Source organism: Myripristis murdjan, chromosome 12 (genome assembly GCF_902150065.1).
Source record: "Myripristis murdjan chromosome 12, fMyrMur1.1, whole genome shotgun sequence".
Taxonomy (NCBI): Eukaryota; Metazoa; Chordata; class Actinopteri; order Holocentriformes; family Holocentridae; genus Myripristis; species Myripristis murdjan.
The window spans coordinates 25,873,460-25,895,320 of record NC_043991.1 but is presented as its reverse complement, the minus strand read 5'-3'; the positions used below and the strand labels follow the sequence as shown (position 1 = coordinate 25,895,320).

The following is a 21,861-nucleotide window of genomic DNA, read 5'->3' as shown; positions in this document are numbered from 1 at the left end:
TTTGGAGTTCAAAGTAACTGCTGTCTATGAGCCGAACATTCACTTTTTGTGAGGAAATTATAGTGTAACACAGAAAGAGATGGGCAGAAATACTAGTTCCATTTGTCTATGTGGTAATACTTGGAAACAATTCTCTCTCTCTCTCTCTTTCTCTCTCTCTCCCTCTCTCTCTCTCTCTCTCTCTCGCTTACACACCCACATACACACACGTGCACTCACACACACCCACATACACGCGCGCACACACACACACATGCAAATGCACATACAGTATGTGTACAAGCACACACACAACCACACAGGCACATATGTACAACATATGCACACATGCACTACATAACATTACACACTCAACAGATGTCTGCAAGGAAGTGTATGATTACAAACTTAAGCTGAAGTTATGGCAGAACAAGAGCCATGCCCAGACACTGTCAAGCTAAGGGAAAACTGCTAAACCTCTTAAGAGTATTAATAGGACATGCTGGACCCATTTTTAGTAGATTTGGAAATCTGCTCTTCCTGGAAGAATGGAAGCAAAGAAGCGCAGGGAGCTTTCTTCTCCAGTGGTAGCTGGACTGACCACACTGGCACTTCAGCCAATTTTCCTACAAGTTCCCATCAGCAAAATAAAAACAGCTCTGTATATCACTGTCACACATGTCAGGCATGGTAACATTATAGCCATACACCATGTCAGCGTGATGTTTCCGCTTACACAGAACAGCAGATCACAGAGCTATGGGACCCAAAAAACAAAGCATAGAGAGAAGGGGGAACAGAAAACTGAAGTGGGAAAAGAAACACAAAAGTTGGGAGACTTGCTGCCATTTGGAACTGCCAGAGTGCTAAGGTGTCTAGCATAGTTTTAAATAAGAACACAGGACTATGAACACAGAAATTTATAGGCCTAGATCTATATCCTCCAGTCGGACTGGGGAGAAAGTGGGATGACATAGGAAAGGATGGACAGATGAGATGGGAGGGACCAGCACAAGTGGCCTCTGTCAATCAACAGGAAAGGGCTACAGCTGAAGACGGCTGCACAGGCTTACAGGAATACTTCATCCAACAACGAGAATTCAGCCACTGTCGTGTTAGTCAAAACTCTATTCATTTATTTTGGGTGAACTCTTCCTTTAATGACTTCAGCTTGCAACAGTATGCAAAGCAATTAGTGGTAGAAAACTCTCATTCGGGGTTTCTGGTCTGCATGTTTACTTATTTGATGGAGAATAATTTCCAGGTTCTGATGCAGCTTTGTGCCCCGCCCCATACAAATCCACCATAAATCAATTATTTCTGCAATAAAGTGAAATGAATACCAGAGACAGATTTACCCAATTAACTGTTTACGTTCACTTTTTTTCCACAGTAACAAATAGACCATATCACCAACTTCTTTATAGGAGCTCCATTCCCATTGATGGGCCCCTTCATCCCCATGGTCATGTGAGTCACTGAGGCGAGTGGAGGCCATGTCACTGGTAGTTCACCCTGTGCTGAGAAACAGGGGAACCTGACGGGTGTTGGAGGTAATGCTAAGGGGGCTAAATCACAGCCAGAGCAACCTGTACCAGGATCACACAAGCTGGCTAAAGCAACTAATCCTCTGGTGACCATTTAAGGGCAACGTACACTCCTACAAGGGAAGGAAAGATGGGTGGGATGCTGTACATAGCTAACCAAATGGAAATTTAATAAAAATATTTAATATGCGTCTATACTAAAAGAATGTTATGATTTATGTCACATATGAAGTCATACATGATGCCAACATATGTACTGCTCCTTTGGATATGTGTAGCTTGTATATGTTGAACATAAATGTGGAACTTATATAGTGTATATGTATATATGAAAGCAATGGGGAGGACATGTATTTGTAATGCATGTTAGATCTGTCTATATATATAAAAAAATGCCCATTTCTAATACATTTCATATATGGATATTAAATGTGGCTATTTATATGCCATTTAGGCATATAGATAACCGTTAAATCCCATTAAATCCCCTATACAAATATTATATTTACATATGGGTTGCAAATAAATGTCTGTGAATTTGATGTGCGATGGGCAGAGTTACTAGACGATCAAGCGTATTAGTATTAGCAGGCAAAAGAATAAGACTAAATACAATTGCATTGGAACCTCTTATTGCTATGACATTAAGATATCGCTTCTTTGTTTTTCAGAGATAGCCTGGGATTAATGGACCATATCCCATTGATCTTATCAGACAGTCTACCCTCTTCCCCTCCTCTCTCTGTCATTCTCGTCAGTTGAGTCAACTTGGACTTCCAGCAGAGCATCTCTCAGCCTGGAGACAGACTGCAGTTTCCAGCACACTAGCCAGCCTCTGTTTTCTGTTGAGGGTTTTGATCCAGGCAGTCCAAGCTCTTACTCTTTAGGAGGGGCCTGGAGACTAGGGGAGCAGACATCAGGGAGGTGATTACCCTATGATCTCAGATCTGGGCCCCTCGCCATCCTTGTTGTCTCTGGGCCCGTTCTGACCTGTGGTCACTGGGCCTCCCCTAATGGGGACATGCGCATAGTAGCCGGCTTGTGAAAGGATGGAGGAGTGTCTAAAAAGCTCAGAATGAGTGCAGTCCTCTTTAGACCACATTTGAATGGACAAGCAATGCTTATTCTGACCTGAGAGCATGATAGAGAGAAACTGGGAAAGACAAGGGGAGCCTGATGGGGGAGTCCTGAGTGACAGAGTTTCTGTCTTGTTTATCTAAGAAAGCAACAGCAGTTATCAAGACACTGGACCTGGACAATGGAAAAAGCACACACACTGATGTTCTAGGAAGAAAAAGTATTCAAATGAAATATATGTAAAAAACAAACAAACAAACATTAAAAAAAGGATTAAAAAAGTGTCAAAACATACTTTCTGTTGCTCTCTTACATGGACAACACAAAAACTTCAGTGACTCATCTGTTGATTTTCACTTCTAACAGTCTAAATTCTAATGTGTATGTGTGATGCAAGGCAAATTTTAACAAATTTTGTATTTGAGTGTATCTAAGTCTATTTGCATGGGAAAGATCAAAAATATATCTGGTGTTTCATGCTCTACCTTGAAGCTGTATCATTCCACAAGCAACAGCAAATAATTAGTTCATTCATTTGACTGTTTGGAAGCTTTTTTTTCCAAGATAAGCCACAGTGAAAGAGGACTGAGCCAAATTTAGTCTTGGCTTTGTTATACAGCCAGTTCTTTGTGGTATTTCCATGTAATGCATGAGGCAGTAAAACTTTCCTTTACACTAAAGCATTAGGGCTTTATAAAATGTTTCAACTGAGGAAACCAGAGGTTCCTTGAGATACAGGTCCAGACGTATCCGCACTGAGCATTGACCTCTTTGTGTGGTCTCCTCTACTGTAAAGGGCATCAGGACTTGGCAGCGAGGCAGAAGGGGAGACTTTTGACTGTTAGACCTAAACTGTTAGCTCCAAACTGCTTGTTGTCTTGCTTAACTTAGGGCATATTGTATGCACAGTATTTGAAAACATACACAGGCAGACTTGTTTTTAATGCGTGACGCATAGTTTATTGCTTCACCCTGTGCCAAGTCACTCTAGTGGTAATGAGAGAAATCCAAGGCTCTTCATTGTGTAATCCAGTCTCTCAAAGTGGATAAAGTCACTGGTTCATTTTAATGTATTTAGAAAGTCTCTTTGAAAGAACAGCCTTCTCTAAGCCATTTCTTGGTTTATTTGAAGATTTCATCTTAAGACCAACCCTACAACATTAGGCTACCATAAATGCTTTGTATTCCTAAACTATCATACATGCAGTGAAAATTTGTGACATGTGGCTTTATAAGGTGATGCCATTAAAAGTGAAAGAGCACTACCAATTTAATAATGACTTACAGAGTTTTTTTTTTTTTTAAACATCTGCAGTGCTTGTATGAACCGGAAAAAAGCTATACTGCCCAGATACATAAACCCTTTACCACAAACAAATATCTTGCAATATATGACATACCATTAATCAGCAGCACACTAACTGGGTAGGTGAGCTCCATGGGGATTACAGGGAAGCTTCTGGTCAGCACTGAGCCAGATGCTGCCAGGGGCTCTGAGAGTGACTGTGTGGGACTCGCCTGATTCCTAACAGACTGATGAACAGAGAGCGAACTTCCCTCGATAAAATGGACAAGCTTGACACTGACCTGGCTTTACGCTCACTATGCCTGTGACTGGTGTTACAGTGGGGAGGGGAGGCGCACTGTGCTAGAGGCTGGCAAAGGAATAAACTCCAAATAAAAATAGGCATCCACCTCAGCCCCCTTGAGGATGCACCATGGCCGAGGAAGGAGAGGATCAAAGTGCCTCACATCCCACTCTGACCCCCTGACTGTGAAAGTCAGCGGCCTCAGAGCTGTGCTGCTCCAGCCTCAACAGAGGGTGATGAGCCCCTTTTCCACAGCTAAGCCACCAACCCTGCTGTCTCCTGCACCTTCACCATAACCTTCCTGAACAGTAATACAGAACCAATAGTTACAGGCAGCGCCATTCTTTCCATCTGATTGCTCCTTCAAAGTCCACTGCCTCCCAGGTGTCTGTGTACAGGATGTGCAAGCCAAACAACCACTAATCCAATAATACTGACCTATTCAGAAGTCAGCAACACTGTAATTCACAAAGGTACCAATGCCATTAGAAAAAGGTGCCAATGGCAGATGTCAAGAGTCTACAACCAATGACTTAATGAAGGGAAGAAGCAAGTGAAATCAGGTTTCCTGAACACTTACTGAAATGATTTTTGGAAGTGGTTTTGTCTGTCCTCCGTGCTTGATAGTACTCCACCACGTCAGTGTGGTAATTACAAAGTACAAAGTATTTTTTGGACAGTTTATTTTCTCTCTAATGTCTGTGGCCCACTTTGAACCTCTGATTTGATCGGTCCTTTAGTCACTGAACTGGCTGACTCAACAGTGGTTGTCATAGAAACGGTTGGTCCAAATTGCACAGCAATGTGTTTACATGCTTGTGCTATGACCAACAGGCAAAAATAACCCTAAAATCCCGCCACTGCTCCAATAAGTTTTACAGGTTTTCCGCTGGTAAATATGTGAAGGTGAAGAAAGCGGAAAGAATGGAGGGGACTGAATATGCCATGTCTTACCTTCAGAGTGTACTTGTGCAAGTCCCAGGTAACAAGTACAATATAAAACGGTACAGAGCAATAGGGCTCTCCTGTGGGGAAGAGAAGAGAGGACATTAGATAAAGGTAGCAATGATGCAAACACTGACTCAAACAGTTACTGCTCCAAAACTGCTGAAGTTGTTTCAACACTTTGCATTATTCCCTTACGGTAAACATTACAGGGTAGGTTTTAATGAAGATGAAAATGTTGTCACTAAGTAGCGTAATATCTAACATCTTGTGGTAATAGACATCACAAATATATATAGGCAGAAAATGACCAGGCATGTGATTGGCAAAAGACAAAAAAGCAGGGAAATATATGGAGTGGTGAGTGCAGTCTTGGAAAAGCAGCAATTCCTGATTAATGGGAAAGAATCACATCCCAAATAACCCTAGGCCACTGTTATCAGAGGTTTAGCTAGCCATCAGGACAACAACAGGACTCAAATAAACCCAGAAATGCTTAGTAACTAAATGATATATGAACTTTTCCATGCTTATGCACACCCACATGTCTTCAGTGCGTGGGGCAAATGGACCAAATAGCTGAAAGACAGAGTTACTCAAGCAAAGTGTCAATGTCCTCGATGTTTCAGTCTTTAGACCTTCATCAGGTAACAAAGTTGTTACTGAAACATCATTGATGTTAACAAAATTTATTGTAACTATGAAGACACTGTGCCTGAGTGATTCTCTCTTTCAACTAAACTATGTCTTGGTTGTGGATCACAACAGGGCACTGGTCTCTGCAGGAGTGCATGCCGCTTGGACTGCAGACGCATACTCTCTCCATAAAGGCACACACAAAACCTCCAACTTGTGGCTTGTAGGACTGAAAAACAATAGAAGCCTTATCCATCAACCCTCCTCCCAAAACCAACATGCATATGCTCCACCACAGATGAGCAGAAAACAAAATGGTCCCTCTAACCTCCCTCATCACTGCCAGGTGTGCAGCAGAGCTGAGGACAGTGATTGGCAAGTGGACTGGTAGCTCAGTGGGAGACGAAGATCTGGTGACAGGCAGGGCAGCCACTGTTTACTGCTGGAGGTCATCCAGACACAGAGTCTCACACACACACACACACACACACACACACACACACACACACACACTGGAGGAGGAAATGTGTAAAGCAGCTGTGGTGGATGGCTACTGACAATCAGGCAGATAGGTGGGGGTGGGCCAGAGGCCCCAAATACATAAACTAAGGAAAGTAAGTAACTACTGTTTAAATATATGTCCCTACAGTATCTCAGCCAAAATATGTATAAATGCCAAAACAAAAAGACTGTCCCTCTCTAGCTTACAAAGACAATGATTTCTCCAAACCATGCCTTTGACTTTCAAAAGGGCATGACTCCTGGATGACTGATATGGGTTGATTGATATGTTGGCGTACACCATGTTTATGTGTCTATGTGTGCAAAGATGTTCTTTTATGTATTATATGTGTGTTTGTGGTGTCTAGTTATAGCTCAGTCTGATTGTGGTTATCTGTAGTTAGAGCTACTCGAGGCTGCGAAACCACTCTCCCACCACCTAGTTAGCAACACAACACAGCTCACTGCGGCTCCTCAGGATACCAAGCGTGTGTGTGTGTGTGTGTGTGTGTGTGTGTGTATGTGTGAGCATATGCGTAGTAGCTAAGTTAAAGACATTGGTGAATGAGAAAGATAAATCTTGTGGGTTTGTTTATGTAATGCGTGCGTCTATGTCTGTGAGCGCGTGCATGTGCATGTGCGCGTGTATGTGCGTGTGTATGAGCATGTTTGTGTATCTCCAAGTCAGCCAGCTGGTCATGGCCTCATTTGGTATGTTATCAGCTGGACGGAGATCTGCTTTTGAGAATGAGTCATAAATGCTGAGAATTTTCCTGCAGTGAAAATGACTCTAAATCTGTCCCTCTGACTGTTTGCTGCTGTGTGAACTGGACCCAGTTGCCTGGGAAACACCAATGTTTTCCTTGGCATTTCATATTTTTAAAAAAGTTCTCAGTAGCCTGGCTTTGGTTTTCTTTGAGGCGCTTTTGAAGTGTGTGTGGCAGGTTAGGGTTTTTCATCTATGGAGCAGTGAGGGGTGTTGCTTTGAAGTGAAGCTGTGGTGGCCAGGAGCCAAACTCTGCAATAGAGATTTGAATCAATAGAGCCGACATCGGCACACAGACCCCTCTCTTGCGGTTTTCACACTGCAACACCAAGCCATGACATGACTCCTCAGGGGAATTCTCAGCTGAGCTGAGTGGACAAAATACAGGCCAACAGAGCACACTGCCTCGTCCTAACTCATCAATTACCAGCTAGACAGTCTAACCTATATACTGCACTGTGAGTCACTGAACTCATTTCAAAGACAGATAGAGGAAGAGTCCTGCAAATGCTCTGAGCTGCTCAGATCATCTTTCATAAGACACCCACACACTGAACTTCAGCCCATCTTTGCTGTACACAGCTTTTAGTAAACGGTCTTTAGTGTACAAAGAACAGACAGAGCAATAGAGAGAGAGAGAGAGAGAGAGAGAGAGAGAGAGAGAGAGAGAGAGAGAGAGAGAGAGAGAGAGAGAGAGAGCGAAACAAAGCTGGTTGTTTTATGAATCCAATGCTAAGATGCCTGTGGCCATGGTGCAGCTGTACATCCTAATCTACACATTATCCACATTGGGATATTTGCCTGATAGCAACAACGGTTAACCCCTTTGACTCTGATTTCCCTTAAATTTCCCCTCATTTGGATTCAAAGATAGAAAAATATAAAACACTTTTTCCATGTTGTACAATCATGTCACCAACATTCGGTATCTGTTGGTTGCAACCCTTCAATGAAGCTACATTACACTTACACTGAGTGAAATATTCAAAGCCAAAACGCAGTTGTTCTATGGCTACACCATTACATCAAGAAGAAAATATCTAAATGTCTTGTGTATCATTTTATACACATTTCCCTGTAATTCAACAGCACATACTTGGTGTCTTTGGAAACCTTGGAATCTCCACTTACATTTAAAATAACATTCTGTGGGTTTGAACAAAGCTCAGCCACACAGTGATGACAAACCCACCTATGGGAGAGGCAGAGATGAGGAGTATAATTCACAAAATGTTTAAATGAGAATACCCTCTCTGCAAAGAAATTCAGTAGTTTTGACAAGGATGTAGCCTGCTGGTTACCGCACTCTAACCTGCACACGCGGTCTCTGCACTACCTACAGCCTAAACCTGCAGATGATGAAGTGCTGTCAGATGATCTTGTTTCACTCCTTTATGTGTAAATTTGCTTCAACCCTCTCTTTCCCCTGCTGTGTTTCTCTCATCATCTACTCTCTCCCTCTAAACATTTTTGTATCATCCTCTCTAAATCTTTTATTTAACCCTTAAAAGTATTGCACACCTCCCACAGACACATACACACAGAGATACAGCCACCGACACACACCCACACAGGGGAAATTTGATCTACATGCTACGGTTTCTCACCCCAGCTTGATTTACTTCTCTGACACTTCACATTTCAAATGATCCAAATCAATCTTTCTAGGACTACTGTAATGTCTGGAAGTCTGATGCACAATTTTGTATGACTCATGCTGATAACATACACTCTCCCTGGATTAGTTACTCAATGAATGGAGTTAGTATTCACCAGAGACTTGTTAACTCAGAAAAGTTCTGACATTTGCCAATAGCTTTGATTACGCATCATTTTATCCCTGTCTCTGCTGTTATAAAATATGCCAATGTAGTATCCCTAGTTTCATTATAACTGCAGGAGAAAACCCTGAACCAAAGTTTTCCACATAGTGGGACATGGAGGGCGACACCATGTGGACACATGGTGTATCATGCTGCACGCAGCTGGCACTTCACAGGTAGACTTTCATTACTAGACAGCAATCGCTGCATACCTCAGTTGTTCGAGTAATATACTTAAAAGCAAGAGTTGTGGAGCTGTTGTTGAATTTCTGCAGAAAAAGAAGAAATCTGAAACCTGCTTTTGCTTTTCTTAACTCATGATAATTTCCAGAAGGCATCCGGAGAGACAAAAATTAATCCAGTTCCAAATGGTCAGTTTGTTTTTCGGTGGAAAAACAAAGTTAAGGGGTTAAACGGCGGTCTTAGGTCATATCTCCGGACATTCCTTGGACTACTTCCTAGATTTCTTTATCCCCTCCTCCCCTCCCATGACTGATCCATTCATTCGTTGGGATGCTGAACGGTAGCCCTAAGCAGGCGCAGCTTGTACTGATCATTATCCATCACTGTTACTACACCCTGTACGCGAATATCATTTTGAGTGGCAAGACAATATATTTTGTATTTCATAAGATGGAGAAGAAAATAATTGTAATTGCGATACTCGGTTTGGATTATTTTACTTATTCACGGTGATCTTGACCGAAATAAACAGGCGATGACTACTGTATGAATGTATTAATGTATAAACTAATTAATTAATTTGAAATGTTTTTAGTAGTTGAGAAATGGGTGACAGCTGTAGGAGCTGAGCAAAGCTACTTTCTCAAAACATGAATGTTTCTCACAACATCAGGATAGTACTATACTCCAGAGTAAATGCTTTAGTAAATGCTTACACAAGCCTGCTCCGTTACTTTCACTCTGCGAAAACCTGCGTTGCAACTATGCGAACAAACGCCTGCACTGTGCGGCACTGGGTTGTAAAACCACAAAAACACACACCTCGTAAAATCATGTTGCTTGGAGTAAACTGAAACGCAGCAGAGTCTCGGGTAATCCTGGTGTGGCAAGCAGCGAAAGCTGATTTTGATATTAGCAGACTCTACTCATGTTAAAGGTGCATATCTTATAGCTCTGTGGAAGCCGGTGCCATTTAAAGCAAACTTTGCTTTTTTCGTGCGGGAAGGGCAAAAATGTAACAATCTAAAAAAAAAAAAAAAAAAAAAAACCTGTCTACAAATGATAATGAGTCGCGGAATCCTGAATGTTTGTAAATTGTAAATGTACAAATTAGACTAGTCAATACAGTCCTTGCATCTAATAAATTCTGCACCCAAAACTTTCAAACCCGCTTATAGGCAATCAGGAAAGTTTCTATGAACAACTGTAGCTGTGGCCAATGACTGAAAAATGCTATCTGGGAAGTGTGTTTTTATTGGACATAAGTGGCCAATCTAATTGACCCTGAATGTTCATGATAGCCCATATAATGGGTTAGCTTTTTCATTTCTGGCCGCTTTGCATTATAATGACAAGAGCTAAAAACATTAAATTTGGACTCATTTACGCTCATGTATGTAGATTGTCACATTGGCATATCTCCCTGACAGCCGTGGTCCAAACAGTGGCCACAGCGTCAATGGTCACCAGTGCACAGCACTCCTGCATGGTGAGCTGGACCGCTGCCAGCCGGCAACACAGGTAAGCACATGGAGGCTGACTTGGTTGGCTACGCCGATAACCATCTTGCTACTGTTCCTGCTACTTCAAGCTTATTTTGTGAGCTCAACCCTGCCGCTGATCGATCTCACCATCCCCTCTTCCATCATCCATTCATCAAACCACACAGAAGCACGCGAGTGTAGAAAGATCACTTACTTTGTGTCGAGATGAGAGGTTCTGCAATCTCTCCTTCGGGTGCCTAAATTCATTTGTATTCATTTGTCCTGGCAGTCAAAAACCTGATCCGTTAATCACAGCGTGACTCCTTTGCAAGGGGGCAGAAGGCACCAGTCGCCGTCTTACACATTTGAGTGGCTTGAGATGAAGTTCCAGAGGAAAAATCTCATATTGATTTGCCTATAAAGCCCGACATAAACTCCCTGGGTTCGCTGTGCAGGATGGTTTGACAGAGAGTTTTCCTGTGTGATTGTCTTTCGATATTCCCCTGTATTTCATTCATTTATACCGATCCAGATTTAGGGACGTGCAGTCAGAGAGAGAAAGCTGGGTTTCTTGGAGGGGGTTACGGAGTCAGGAGCGCAGGACTCATCCCTTTCCTTTTTAAATAGGCTTTCTGTGGGTAAAGCGATGGCAAACGCACCGCACAGCCAGGTGTCAAGTTACAAACCCAGCGGTTGTGCCGAGCAACTACACGCCTTCTCCAGGGGGTGGCCACACGGACCCGCTCAAACCCCGGCCCCGGTAAACCGTGTAGGAGTAAACCACGGTGACATATTGTGGGCAGCACTTCATAGACTGAGACTGTCCAACAAGCATCGCCTACAGCTACCCCTGAGTCTCTCCTTGTTTGTCCACCTTATTATCCGTCAGTAGGTGGAATAATTGGGGTAATTCCAAGAGACCATTACCTGTGATAGCCTAGAGGCAGCAAGCATTAAAAGTACTTGACTTCTTTGGATTTTCTCAGGAGTTGAACTAACTGCATTGTTTGAACTAGCAATACTGAACTTTGTGACATTACTGTAAACCCTTCCACCCTATTGGTGAAAGTGAAAGATTTTTGAGGATGCTCAGGAAGGAAAAGGTCAAATCCCAAAGCACACTGATAAAGAGACTGGTAGTAATAAAGGTGGATTTAGTCAAATCAAGGAACATTCTGCAGTCGCTGAGAAATATGCATGATCCTGCTTTACAGATTGTTGAAATACAGTACTGCTTTCTGGCAACAGGCTGAAGCAAACTGAGGATTTTAATATAGCATAGTGTTTGAACTAAGATATTTACATCAAAGATTTACTTGAAACACAGACACAGATGATGTGAGCAATATGCAAACCTCTGTTTCTCTGTTCATTAGATCAGTGCAAATCATGCACGATTCTTTAACCTGCAGCATCAGTGTCAACAGTAGTTTCACCCTTTTATGTTAGAGATGTGTTAATCGTGGCACTCTGTCAATGAAAGGGAGCCACACCTGGATCAGCCCCATTAACCCCTCCTGGGGTCATGGCCTGGTGCAGGATCAGAACTACCAAGGGTCTCCACACAGCCACAAGAGCCAGTAATTACAACCTGACATCTGCCCTAGCTTACATGGACATTTAGGTGGAGATATTTGGGGTTGCTTGAGAAACTACTATATCCCACTCCCACTCCTACAGAGTGGGAGTGGGATATCACTGGAGGCCTTCTAAATGGACAGCAGGCATATCCATCTTCCACCTCTCACCCTCAGTGGGGAAACATGGTTTATGTTTACTTGTGTTACATGACGGAAAATGTTTTCAAAAGTTCAGATGGGACGGAGGTGGGGGAGAAAGACAAATTTATACTACACAAAATTATTGTAAGAAGAAAATATCCTTTAAAAAGCTTTAATGGATAGGTAATCATTCTGACATTTAGTATGCATTTAACCATCATCAAACATTATAAGGAACATAATACAAGCAAACATTGAAGACTGAATAAAAAATAGTACTAATGAATGAACAGCACTAACCTCTTCTGCTATCAGATGAACAACTTTGCCAGTTACTGAGGAACACACACTTCTGGCTTGGGCCTCAGCCCATCAGCTCTTGCTTAATTCTCCTAATTATATTAGGAATAACTAATAATTGCAAGTGATTTTGCCTTGATTTTAATAATCAAATCATTTTAAAGTGGGCAATTAAGTGAGTTATTATCAAATAGCAGTACTTATCACCCATACTCCACCTCGAGTTCACTACATCTGCATGAATAGTGTTACACATGTTGAGTCAGTATTAAAACAAACAGCCAGGTCAAGTGAATACTACACTCAGCAACATCAGTGGATGACATTGGTGGATAAGCAACTAGCTGAGGAATCTAGAGGATATACTGAGGATATTAATGGCTTGAATCTGTTAGCACCCATCCCAACGACCTTAGGCAGAAGCACAGAAAGGTCGTCATGAATGACATGCTCTTAGGGTGGGGCTGATGAGAGTGTCAATCATGGTGATCCCTCTGTGTATCTGCCTAAGGCTGTTGGTCAGCAAGCCCCAGGTGGGTGGGTGCTAATGGACCCAAGTCATTAACATCCTCTTTACAGTCCCCTTCACACACTCTGTCCCTTGTGTTTCAGTGTTGGGTGCCACACCGACCCTCCCATGTACTTCCAATGAGCCACAGCGACTCTGCCCCCTTCTTCCAAATTACAAACTCTGTGCTTGCTAGCGCGCTCACTGCCACCCCTTAAAGCTGCTTAATTATGGTCATTGGCACCAGGTCTGAAAGCTCCCTTTATTCCCCCCCATGCTCCAGAAATAGGCCCCGCCGAGGCACAGAGGCAGCCCAGATCAAACGCTCCCCATAGGGAAGGGGTCATTACTGGTACGTAGGGCGGACACAGCCCAACGGGTGCCGGACCACGCCTTGAGCCCAAATTGCAGCTTGGGCCTAGTGAGGACACAAGACTGTTCTTTGATGCGCAGCAACAGTAACAGCAATACAGGCTGTTTAGATATCAATGTTTACAGTGAGCTGGATACTGTACCTACATATACAACCGATACAGGGCTTTGCAGATTCAAAGTTAACAAAATTGGGCACTGGGCTGGTTGGGTGTTATCTATAACTGATGTGAGCCAAGATGTCATTGCTTTAGATAAATAACATGTTTTGTCGAATTTCATCTAAGTGGAATAAGGCCCATACATTTATGACAGGTATGCATTTTTATCTTAAATATGAAAAAAGTATGTAGGAATTACAGAGTTTTTATTAAATTGATTTTCTCTGCCATTGTCTCTGTAAATCAGCGCTGACAATGTACAACACCTCAGGAAAGATGTTACCTACGGAGCCGAACAAGTGGTGTTTTCAGAGCATGTCTGGAAATAAAATAACCTAATGTCATCCTGCAAATAAATAGCTTGTAAAGACAGACACCTCTGTGTTGGTGTGTTTTCACGCTGGGCAATGGGAGAGGTTACGGAGGTGGTAGTGGTGAACCAGACAGCGCTGTCTCTCTCAGCCCCACTGCACACAAGTAGACTGTTCATATAGGGAATGTGTGTAAGTGTGTGTGGAGTGTCTCTGTGGCGTGTGTTTTTCCCTTACAGGTGGCTCTCTCCAGCTGTTTATGTTCCTGGTTGCTGGTTCTGCCTTCTTCCTGTGTAGTTAGGGTTTGGTGATGCACCAGGATGTGGAAGCTTCTCAAACAGGTCTCTGTCTGCTACGAGCCCTGCCTCCTCGTCTCTGTCGACACCTCTCACTGTCTTTCTCTTGTTTACTTTTAATTTCTCTGTGTTCTCTTTTCATCTGTCACACCCTTTACTGCCTCATCTATCATCTTCCTTTGTTGTCTTCTAAATAAACACCATATTTCTCTGTTTCCTTTGCTCCCCATTCATCTCTCTCTCTCTCTCTCTCCCCCTCTCTCCCTGTCTCTCGCTCTCCCTGTCATTCCGTCACCACAAGCATTTCCAGTGCTGGCACACCAGAGCAGACAGCCACCCTGAATGCAGTGCCACAACCATAATGAGCATGTTGTGTTCTCATAATAACACCAGAATAACCTGCTGGGGGAGGCAAGCTCTTTTAGTGCAGGCTCTCAGACCCGACTACGCTGGATTAAATGTGACAACACCACACAGACTAGCACTTGTTACGTGTGAAATATGGAGCTGTGTTGTCACAGTACGTGCTGTTTTTAGATTGTTTTCTGTAATTTTTTATCATCTCATATTATAGTCTCATATTTCATTGTATGCATTTTATTGCTTTATTATATTCATTTATTCACTGAGTTTGGACAGATCCAAAATCCTGAGATGTTGCTCTAGGGTGCTAAAAATATGCTCATCTATGGCATATAATCCCCAAAGATTATATATAGCTTACTTCATATATATGATTCTTTTTACAGATCCTTTACTCTCTGCAGCATGACTTTCAAGAAGCACTTTGTGAATGCACACACACCCACGCACGCACACATAGGCAGTATATGTGGTTAGCTAGGCAGCGAAAGGGAAATATCACGCTATATCTACAAACTGCATAAAGTATGGAGTAACAGTGGGGCAGAAGTGGTAAAAGTGGGGCAAGAGTGGTCCTGGACTGAATAACTCACTATGGCATCTTTTTTCCCCCCTTTTCACTCTGACACTTTTTTAGCAGCCAGAGGGAGTATTGACACAGGCTGGACTTGGCACCATCAGAAAGGCCCAACGGACTATGAAGTTAGTCCACACCTGTATGAGCATGGGCATAGATGCACTGTATATGTATACATGTGTGCAAAGGTATGCAGGTCTCAGATGTGTGTGCTCGAGAGAGAGAGAGAGAGAGAGAGAGAGAGAGAGAGAGAGAGAGAGAGAGAGAGAGAGAGAGAGAGAGAGAGAGAGAGAGAGAGAGAGAGAGAGCTGGCTGGGTCAGGTGCTGTGAAATTCCGTCCAACAAGCTTCACCCTTCATAAACAGAGAACCCTAACAGTTTGGTGGGAGAGAAGTCTACTAAAGTAACCCAAATTCAAATCCTGAGCAAGTTCTTATTCAATTCACATGTAATTACATCCCACCTCAGTGTGTAATTCATCTACAGATTAAATGATCAAATCCACCTTCAATTTCCGATTCATGCCTTATCATCTGCCTAACAGAGCAATAATTCATTCTTTTTCTGGACACAAAGCTCTGTATTGAATTTGAATTGGGCCACCAGAGACCAGGTTAGCCTAAGTGGAAACAGCAGAGCCCAGTGAAACCTGCCCTCTCTCTGGCATAAAATCACTGTCCAGATTCCAATGATGCCTTCTCTAAAAGGACTTCATTATGCTCTCAGAATATGGACTAGACAAATATTTGGCTTGGTCATTATGATGCTGTATCCACTCCCCCCATGGAACCAATTCCTACACCGGGCCCAGTGTTCTGCATCCCAGAGATGGCCCACCTACCCCCCATCAGCCTCTGTGTCTTCCACCTCACAAGGCACATGAAAAGGAAGGAAATGGCAGTAACACCGCATTGCAGGAAACATTATTTTTCTGTATCGCTAGGACATGAAACATTTTGGGGAACAAGAAACATAGAAAAACAGAGATAATAAAGCAAATGGAGGGGTAAAAAAAAATGCTAGGAGTGGAATTTCTGTTTTTCACAGTCAGGGAATGCTGGTGGTGAGTTATGGGGAGGGGTTATGAGAGTGAGAGCCACTCAGCTTGTGAATCACCTAGCTCCTCTGTCACGATCATTCTGACATAATTCAGAAGTGGTCAGGAAGCGTAACTCCCCCCAGATCTCCAGATCCCTGCAAACAGATGGTCATTCACTCAGAATTCTCAGCTACTATACTACTCCCTCACTCCCACCTTCCTCTCCCTCTCTTTCAAACACAAACACACAGTAATACTCGCTACTATCCCAGCATCCACCCACAGCCAGCGGGAGTCATCTTTTTTTGCTACCTAGGTTATTTCCGTTTCACTGTAAGGGAGGTATACAGTATATCTTTGATGTCGCCTCCATAGATGTTTGATTATGAATGATAGTGATGAGGGAACATGAGCTTAGCTTTTTATATAACAGTGCAAGTACAGATATTAATGTCTGCATATGAGAAAATATGTGAAATTGCTGTTGTTTATGTGTATACGTCATTGGCATGCTTAATATTTGTGTGTAGACATGCATCCACGTTACACACAAAAATGTGCATATGCATGTAAAACTGTCCTGTAAACCATTCCAAGCCAGTGGCTCTGCCCGGGAATCAGTCTCAGCTGGTTCTGATAGTAGGATCTTATCCTACTCATTGTGTCCTGTGACTGCAGGAAATTGGAAAATTTTCCTACAGTCAGGAGTCATGAAGCCAAGTGACCCTAGGTCCTGTCACACCAATGACATAACTTTCTGCTCAGAGCAGAGACATTAGGTATCACAATTAGAAATACCTTTTTTATCTAGAAAATAAAAAAAGGTTTTTCTTATAATAAAGGGGACTCTAAATTGAACCCTGAGTTCCTCTAGCATATCTCCTCGATACAAAGGCAGGGCCGCTGTATATTTCATGAATGATTCTATTTTTAAAAATTACATTGGACTCCCTATAAAACCAATGAGTCTTCACAGATGTGTCATTATATGCCCAGCGGGTTGAGTCTCCCAGTTCACTCATATTATATGCATAAACACTCATTCATCTTTAAATACAGTACATCCACTTAGCTTCCGTCTATCTTACTGTAAATAGGAAAGGAGAAGGATGATTGGACAGATTTAGGATCCATTCATCCATCCAAACCAAAGCTTCACAGTGGAAAGATTATGAGGAAGCTTTTATGTGCTGCACTTAGTACTCATAAGCTGTCCCGGGACTGTGGAAGGTCTTGGTAGGGGCAGATGTACTTCTGCTCAGCTCTGTCCTGTCCAGCGGAACACATTGACCAGGGCCCAGGAGATTGGCAGAATCTGACTGAGCTGCCAATCTTAACTCCCCTCACTCTCTCTTTTCTGCTGTGACCCTACCTCTACCTCTTGCCTCTCATATGCCATGGGAGAAAGCCAAGTTTGGAGGGGAGAGAGGAAAAGCTTATCCTTTCTTTAAGTCCACCGAAACTCTCTCTGCAAAAGCCCTAAGGGCTATATAATAAACATTTCATTTCCCCTGGCAAGCAATAGGAAGGCTTATATGATGTAAAAGAGCAGAAATTGGGACTGCAAAATGCTTGTCATTCTGTGTATCTGGGGCTGGCTTCATTTCTGGCAGCTGAAAGGCTGGATCACTCGATGAAGAGGCTTTTCATTCTGGGAGACATTTAGTTATCTTATTGCAGAAGGATAGAACAGCCTTATCTTGAATAAAGCAAATAAATTGGGGTCATGTTTTATTCAAACGATACCACGGAGGCCTGGGTCATAGTAGAACCACGACAAGGAATATTTAATTTTAGATCAGCTCATGACCAGTGATGAACACCTCATTATAGACTTGGCTGTAATATATTCCTGAGATATAAATCCTGTGGGTACAACCTTTCTCTGGGCCCAAAGAAATTAACTCCCAAAATATCCCATTAAAAACTTGTTTCATGTAACAATAAAATAAGAGCCATATCTCAACCCTCAGTTTTAATTTCAACATGTTAAAACTATTGCCTTTTCCTGTAGAATTTATAATGATGGTCTATCCACCTGTGATTACCACGTTGGACAGGATGATGCTCTCTGCTGTAAGGGAGAGCAGTTTCAGCAGAACAGAAATAATCCAACGTAAAGAATTTATACTTTCTGTCAAGGATTTAAAAGGGCTTGCTGTCCCTCCTGATTGTCCCTGAAGAGCAGGGATCAGTAGTACCAACTAGTACCACATTTGTGAACACCAGAAAAACCATCACATAGAAAAACAATAAATCTACCTAAGTAACTAACTAAGCAAACAAACAAAAAAAAAAAGTTTGGAAAGAGCAATTTACAAAAGCCATGTATGGAAGTATTTTGCCTTCAAGGCAGATGGAGAAAGCAACATACACAAGCAAAACCCAGTGAGCAGACAGTGCTGCATTTTCCAAACAAAACCTAGCCAGTCACATTCATTGTAAAAGCTATTATATTACACAAATTTATACTGACGTATATCATGGTAAGATTTTTTTCCCTTCAGTTATCAGTATGTGGTATGAACATGATTGCTTGCGTAGAGTATTGTATAAGACAGCATTTTAAAAGCCAATGAATAAACTACATTTAATGACATTTTACGTCACGTAACAAAACTTAATATCAGGGGAACAGAGATGATAAATGAACCCTTGAACCAAATCCAGTTGGGTCATCTCAGGATGTGCCATGCAGTCTATTTAACTGCAGATGCTGTTGCTGAGGTGATGTAAATACCGTAGCACCAACACACCTGGTGATACATTATGATTGTGTACATCACTTCATTATATACTATATTACCAGTCTTCACTATGTCTTTATGATGTTTAAGTTGCAGTACAGTAACTGACAATCTTTGCAGGTTATGGAGTACAGTTAAAGTAAATTTTTAACATTTTCGTTATGAGGGGAAGAGAAAGCACGAGTCATGCATTGCAGAAGCAATTCATGCCTTTAATTACTATGACGGCAGTGGAAAAGTGTAGAACAGGTGCAAAATGTTTGTCAGGAAATCCATTCACAGAACTCCTTTACACAGACCTTTACACAGACACTTTTTTTTGTTGATCAGATACTGTATTAAGCACCAAATTCAGAGCCATACCCCATCAATTTCAGAGTTGCTACACATAGGAATAAGTGGTTCTAAGATATACATGTAAAGTGGGAAATACGTAAAGCAAGGTGAGCACATTAATCTGCTCCATCCAATTACATTAAGTCACTTTAAATTGTGTCTCTAAACACATCTGAAGCTCATCAAAATCTGGTTCTTAACGTAAAGCAATGATGTATGAATTGAGGGGTCACAGAGAATTAGAGAAATTACATTGTGTAGCAATTAGTGTTGGTATCATAATAGAACACAATGTTATTAGGACATATTCAAGGTTGGACAGGCCAGCATACCTTTTTTGTTTGTTTGTTTGTTTTTTTAACTGTACAGTCTTATAAGACAGATGTATAGCAACTGCCAGAAGCTGGTGGATGTGGCCTTAGAAAGGACCGTCCGGGCTGACCACCTGAGCCTGCTACCACCACGAACTGGTACCAGATAAGAAAATGGATGGGATGGATGGCTTTGTACAGTCTTACTGGATGTGGGAGGGATACAGTAAATCTTACATCTGCATCTCAGTTTGCAGTTTAACACCCCACGGTCAGAATCAGAAACAAAAACAGGAAACATCTCTCCAGCTTCATGGTCATTATTTTGGCTTTTTGAAATTGTAGGCCATTGTATCGCCATGTGCAAAAGGAGCACTGGGTCATTTCAAAATCTACAATGGCTGGCTGCACAAAGACTGAGCCAATTATGAACCCCAGCAGACATTTTCACCTGCACGTTAAAATGTCTGAGCTGCCTGAGCCATACTCATTCACCAACTGAGTCTTTTCCCATTTTATTATTTAACTGAAAAAAACTTATCTATGTCACTTGCTCTTTTTTGAAAGTGTGACACATTGTATAGTACTGTATTATTATTATTATTGTTATTATTATTATTTGATCCTACCTCAGGAGCAAAGGAATTGACACGTTATTTCAAAGGACAGAATAAAGGTTTGGTCCAACATTGGTGCAAAAATAACAAAGTGTTCTCAAGTGAATGTCATTATTTAAGGCACCGACACAACTTTTGGAAAGTGCTGAGAGGAAGTACATCGGGATGTTCCTGTTGCAGAGCCCTGAGTGAAACAATAAACTCAAACAGATAATTAATGTAAAACCATCTGTTTTCAGTGAGAAGACACTGAAAAGTTGCATGATCTTTTTTATACTAGTGATTTTATGAAAGTAGCCAAAGAGTAGATGACTATTTATTTTTAAATGTATCCAGCTTGAGGACCTAATCAAGGTGATACAGTAAGCATTGTCTTTGGATTATACCATCTTAAGAAAGGCTGACTTGGTCATTGATGTGATGGTACCAGAAGTATGTTCAAATTTCTGTTGACTAAAGAGGGCATTTCTGTAGTTTGCACTGATATCTCACTTATGCTGCACTAACAGGATTTAGATTATATTGTTCAAATAATCACCCATAACGACAAGTACGTATGTTAATTTAAATTAATACAGTAGTTCATTTGTTCTCTTTCTTGTAATGGACCTATTTTCCTAGTTTTCTTTTACTGGTTAGGCCGGAGAGCTTTCCAAGGTTCCAGGCAGAAAAATACCTTGGAGGGATGAGAGATGAGGGGTTGAGTTGGGATAACTGTTTTTGTTTTAATCCAGCTCCTGTATTCTGTATTTAATTAAATGTCATACTTTTCATCAAAGTATTTTGGTTGTGGTGGCTTGGTGGTCTTCAAGTCTTGAGAGTGAAGACATTAAATTTCAAAATAGTATATCTTCAATTTTCAGTGGAATAGCAATATATTCATGGTATTAAATCAACTTATACAAATTAATTACATACAATTACATAAAACATGCATGGACAGGTATTAGACCAGACCCACCAGTTACTTGATGCTAAAGAACAAGGGGGCATCATATATATCATATATCATGATTGACAGTTGTGTGAGTTCAGCAGATATCAGTATCACAACTCCAACCCCCAATTACTACTACGCACACTCTGGCTGAGAAGACCTGCCCCTATTTTGCCTCTGATTGGCTAACCCTAACCCCACTCTAACTGTAATCTTGACCAATGGTGGCAACAAGTGGAAGCCAATCAGAGGCAAATTTCCTAGAATGCAGGTGAGGGGGGAAAAAAAGTATGGCAAAAAAAAATTGACATGTAGCCAGATGTCAATGTCCATAGCTGGCTAATGTAATGTTAACGTTACGTTAATGTAACGTGAAATTGTCTAATACTAAGTTAATAAAAATAAATAAATAAATACACACTATTAGACATTTAACTGTCAGCTGCTGTGCCTGACAATTTCCCCATCGGCCTTTACATGTACCAACTGCAAATTTAATGTCTACAACAAATATATGGTAAATTTTAGACAATTTATGACCTTAATTACCCTGATTTTATATTAACACCTTAAGGGCTTAAACCTTATGCAAACAGATTCCTTCCATGCTGTTTCAACTTGTTCAACTGTTACCAAACATATGGATCGATTATATTTCAGTACTGACAGTACTATTCAATATAACTTTTCTTAAGTGCACAACTGTCTGTAGCTTGTATTATATAGCAACATAAA

At 41.6% G+C, this 21,861-nt stretch overlaps 1 protein-coding gene across 1 annotated transcript in view; it reads right to left on the bottom strand.

The window, feature by feature from the left end:
• col27a1a (collagen, type XXVII, alpha 1a) overlaps positions 1-21,861 on the bottom strand; it is a 110,504-nt gene that overhangs the window by 70,416 nt on the left and 18,227 nt on the right. Inside the window, exon 3 of the mRNA XM_030065872.1 lies at positions 5,147-5,217. Within this exon, the coding sequence (XP_029921732.1) occupies positions 5,147-5,217 (71 nt within the window). The remainder of the gene's footprint in view (positions 1-5,146; positions 5,218-21,861) is intronic.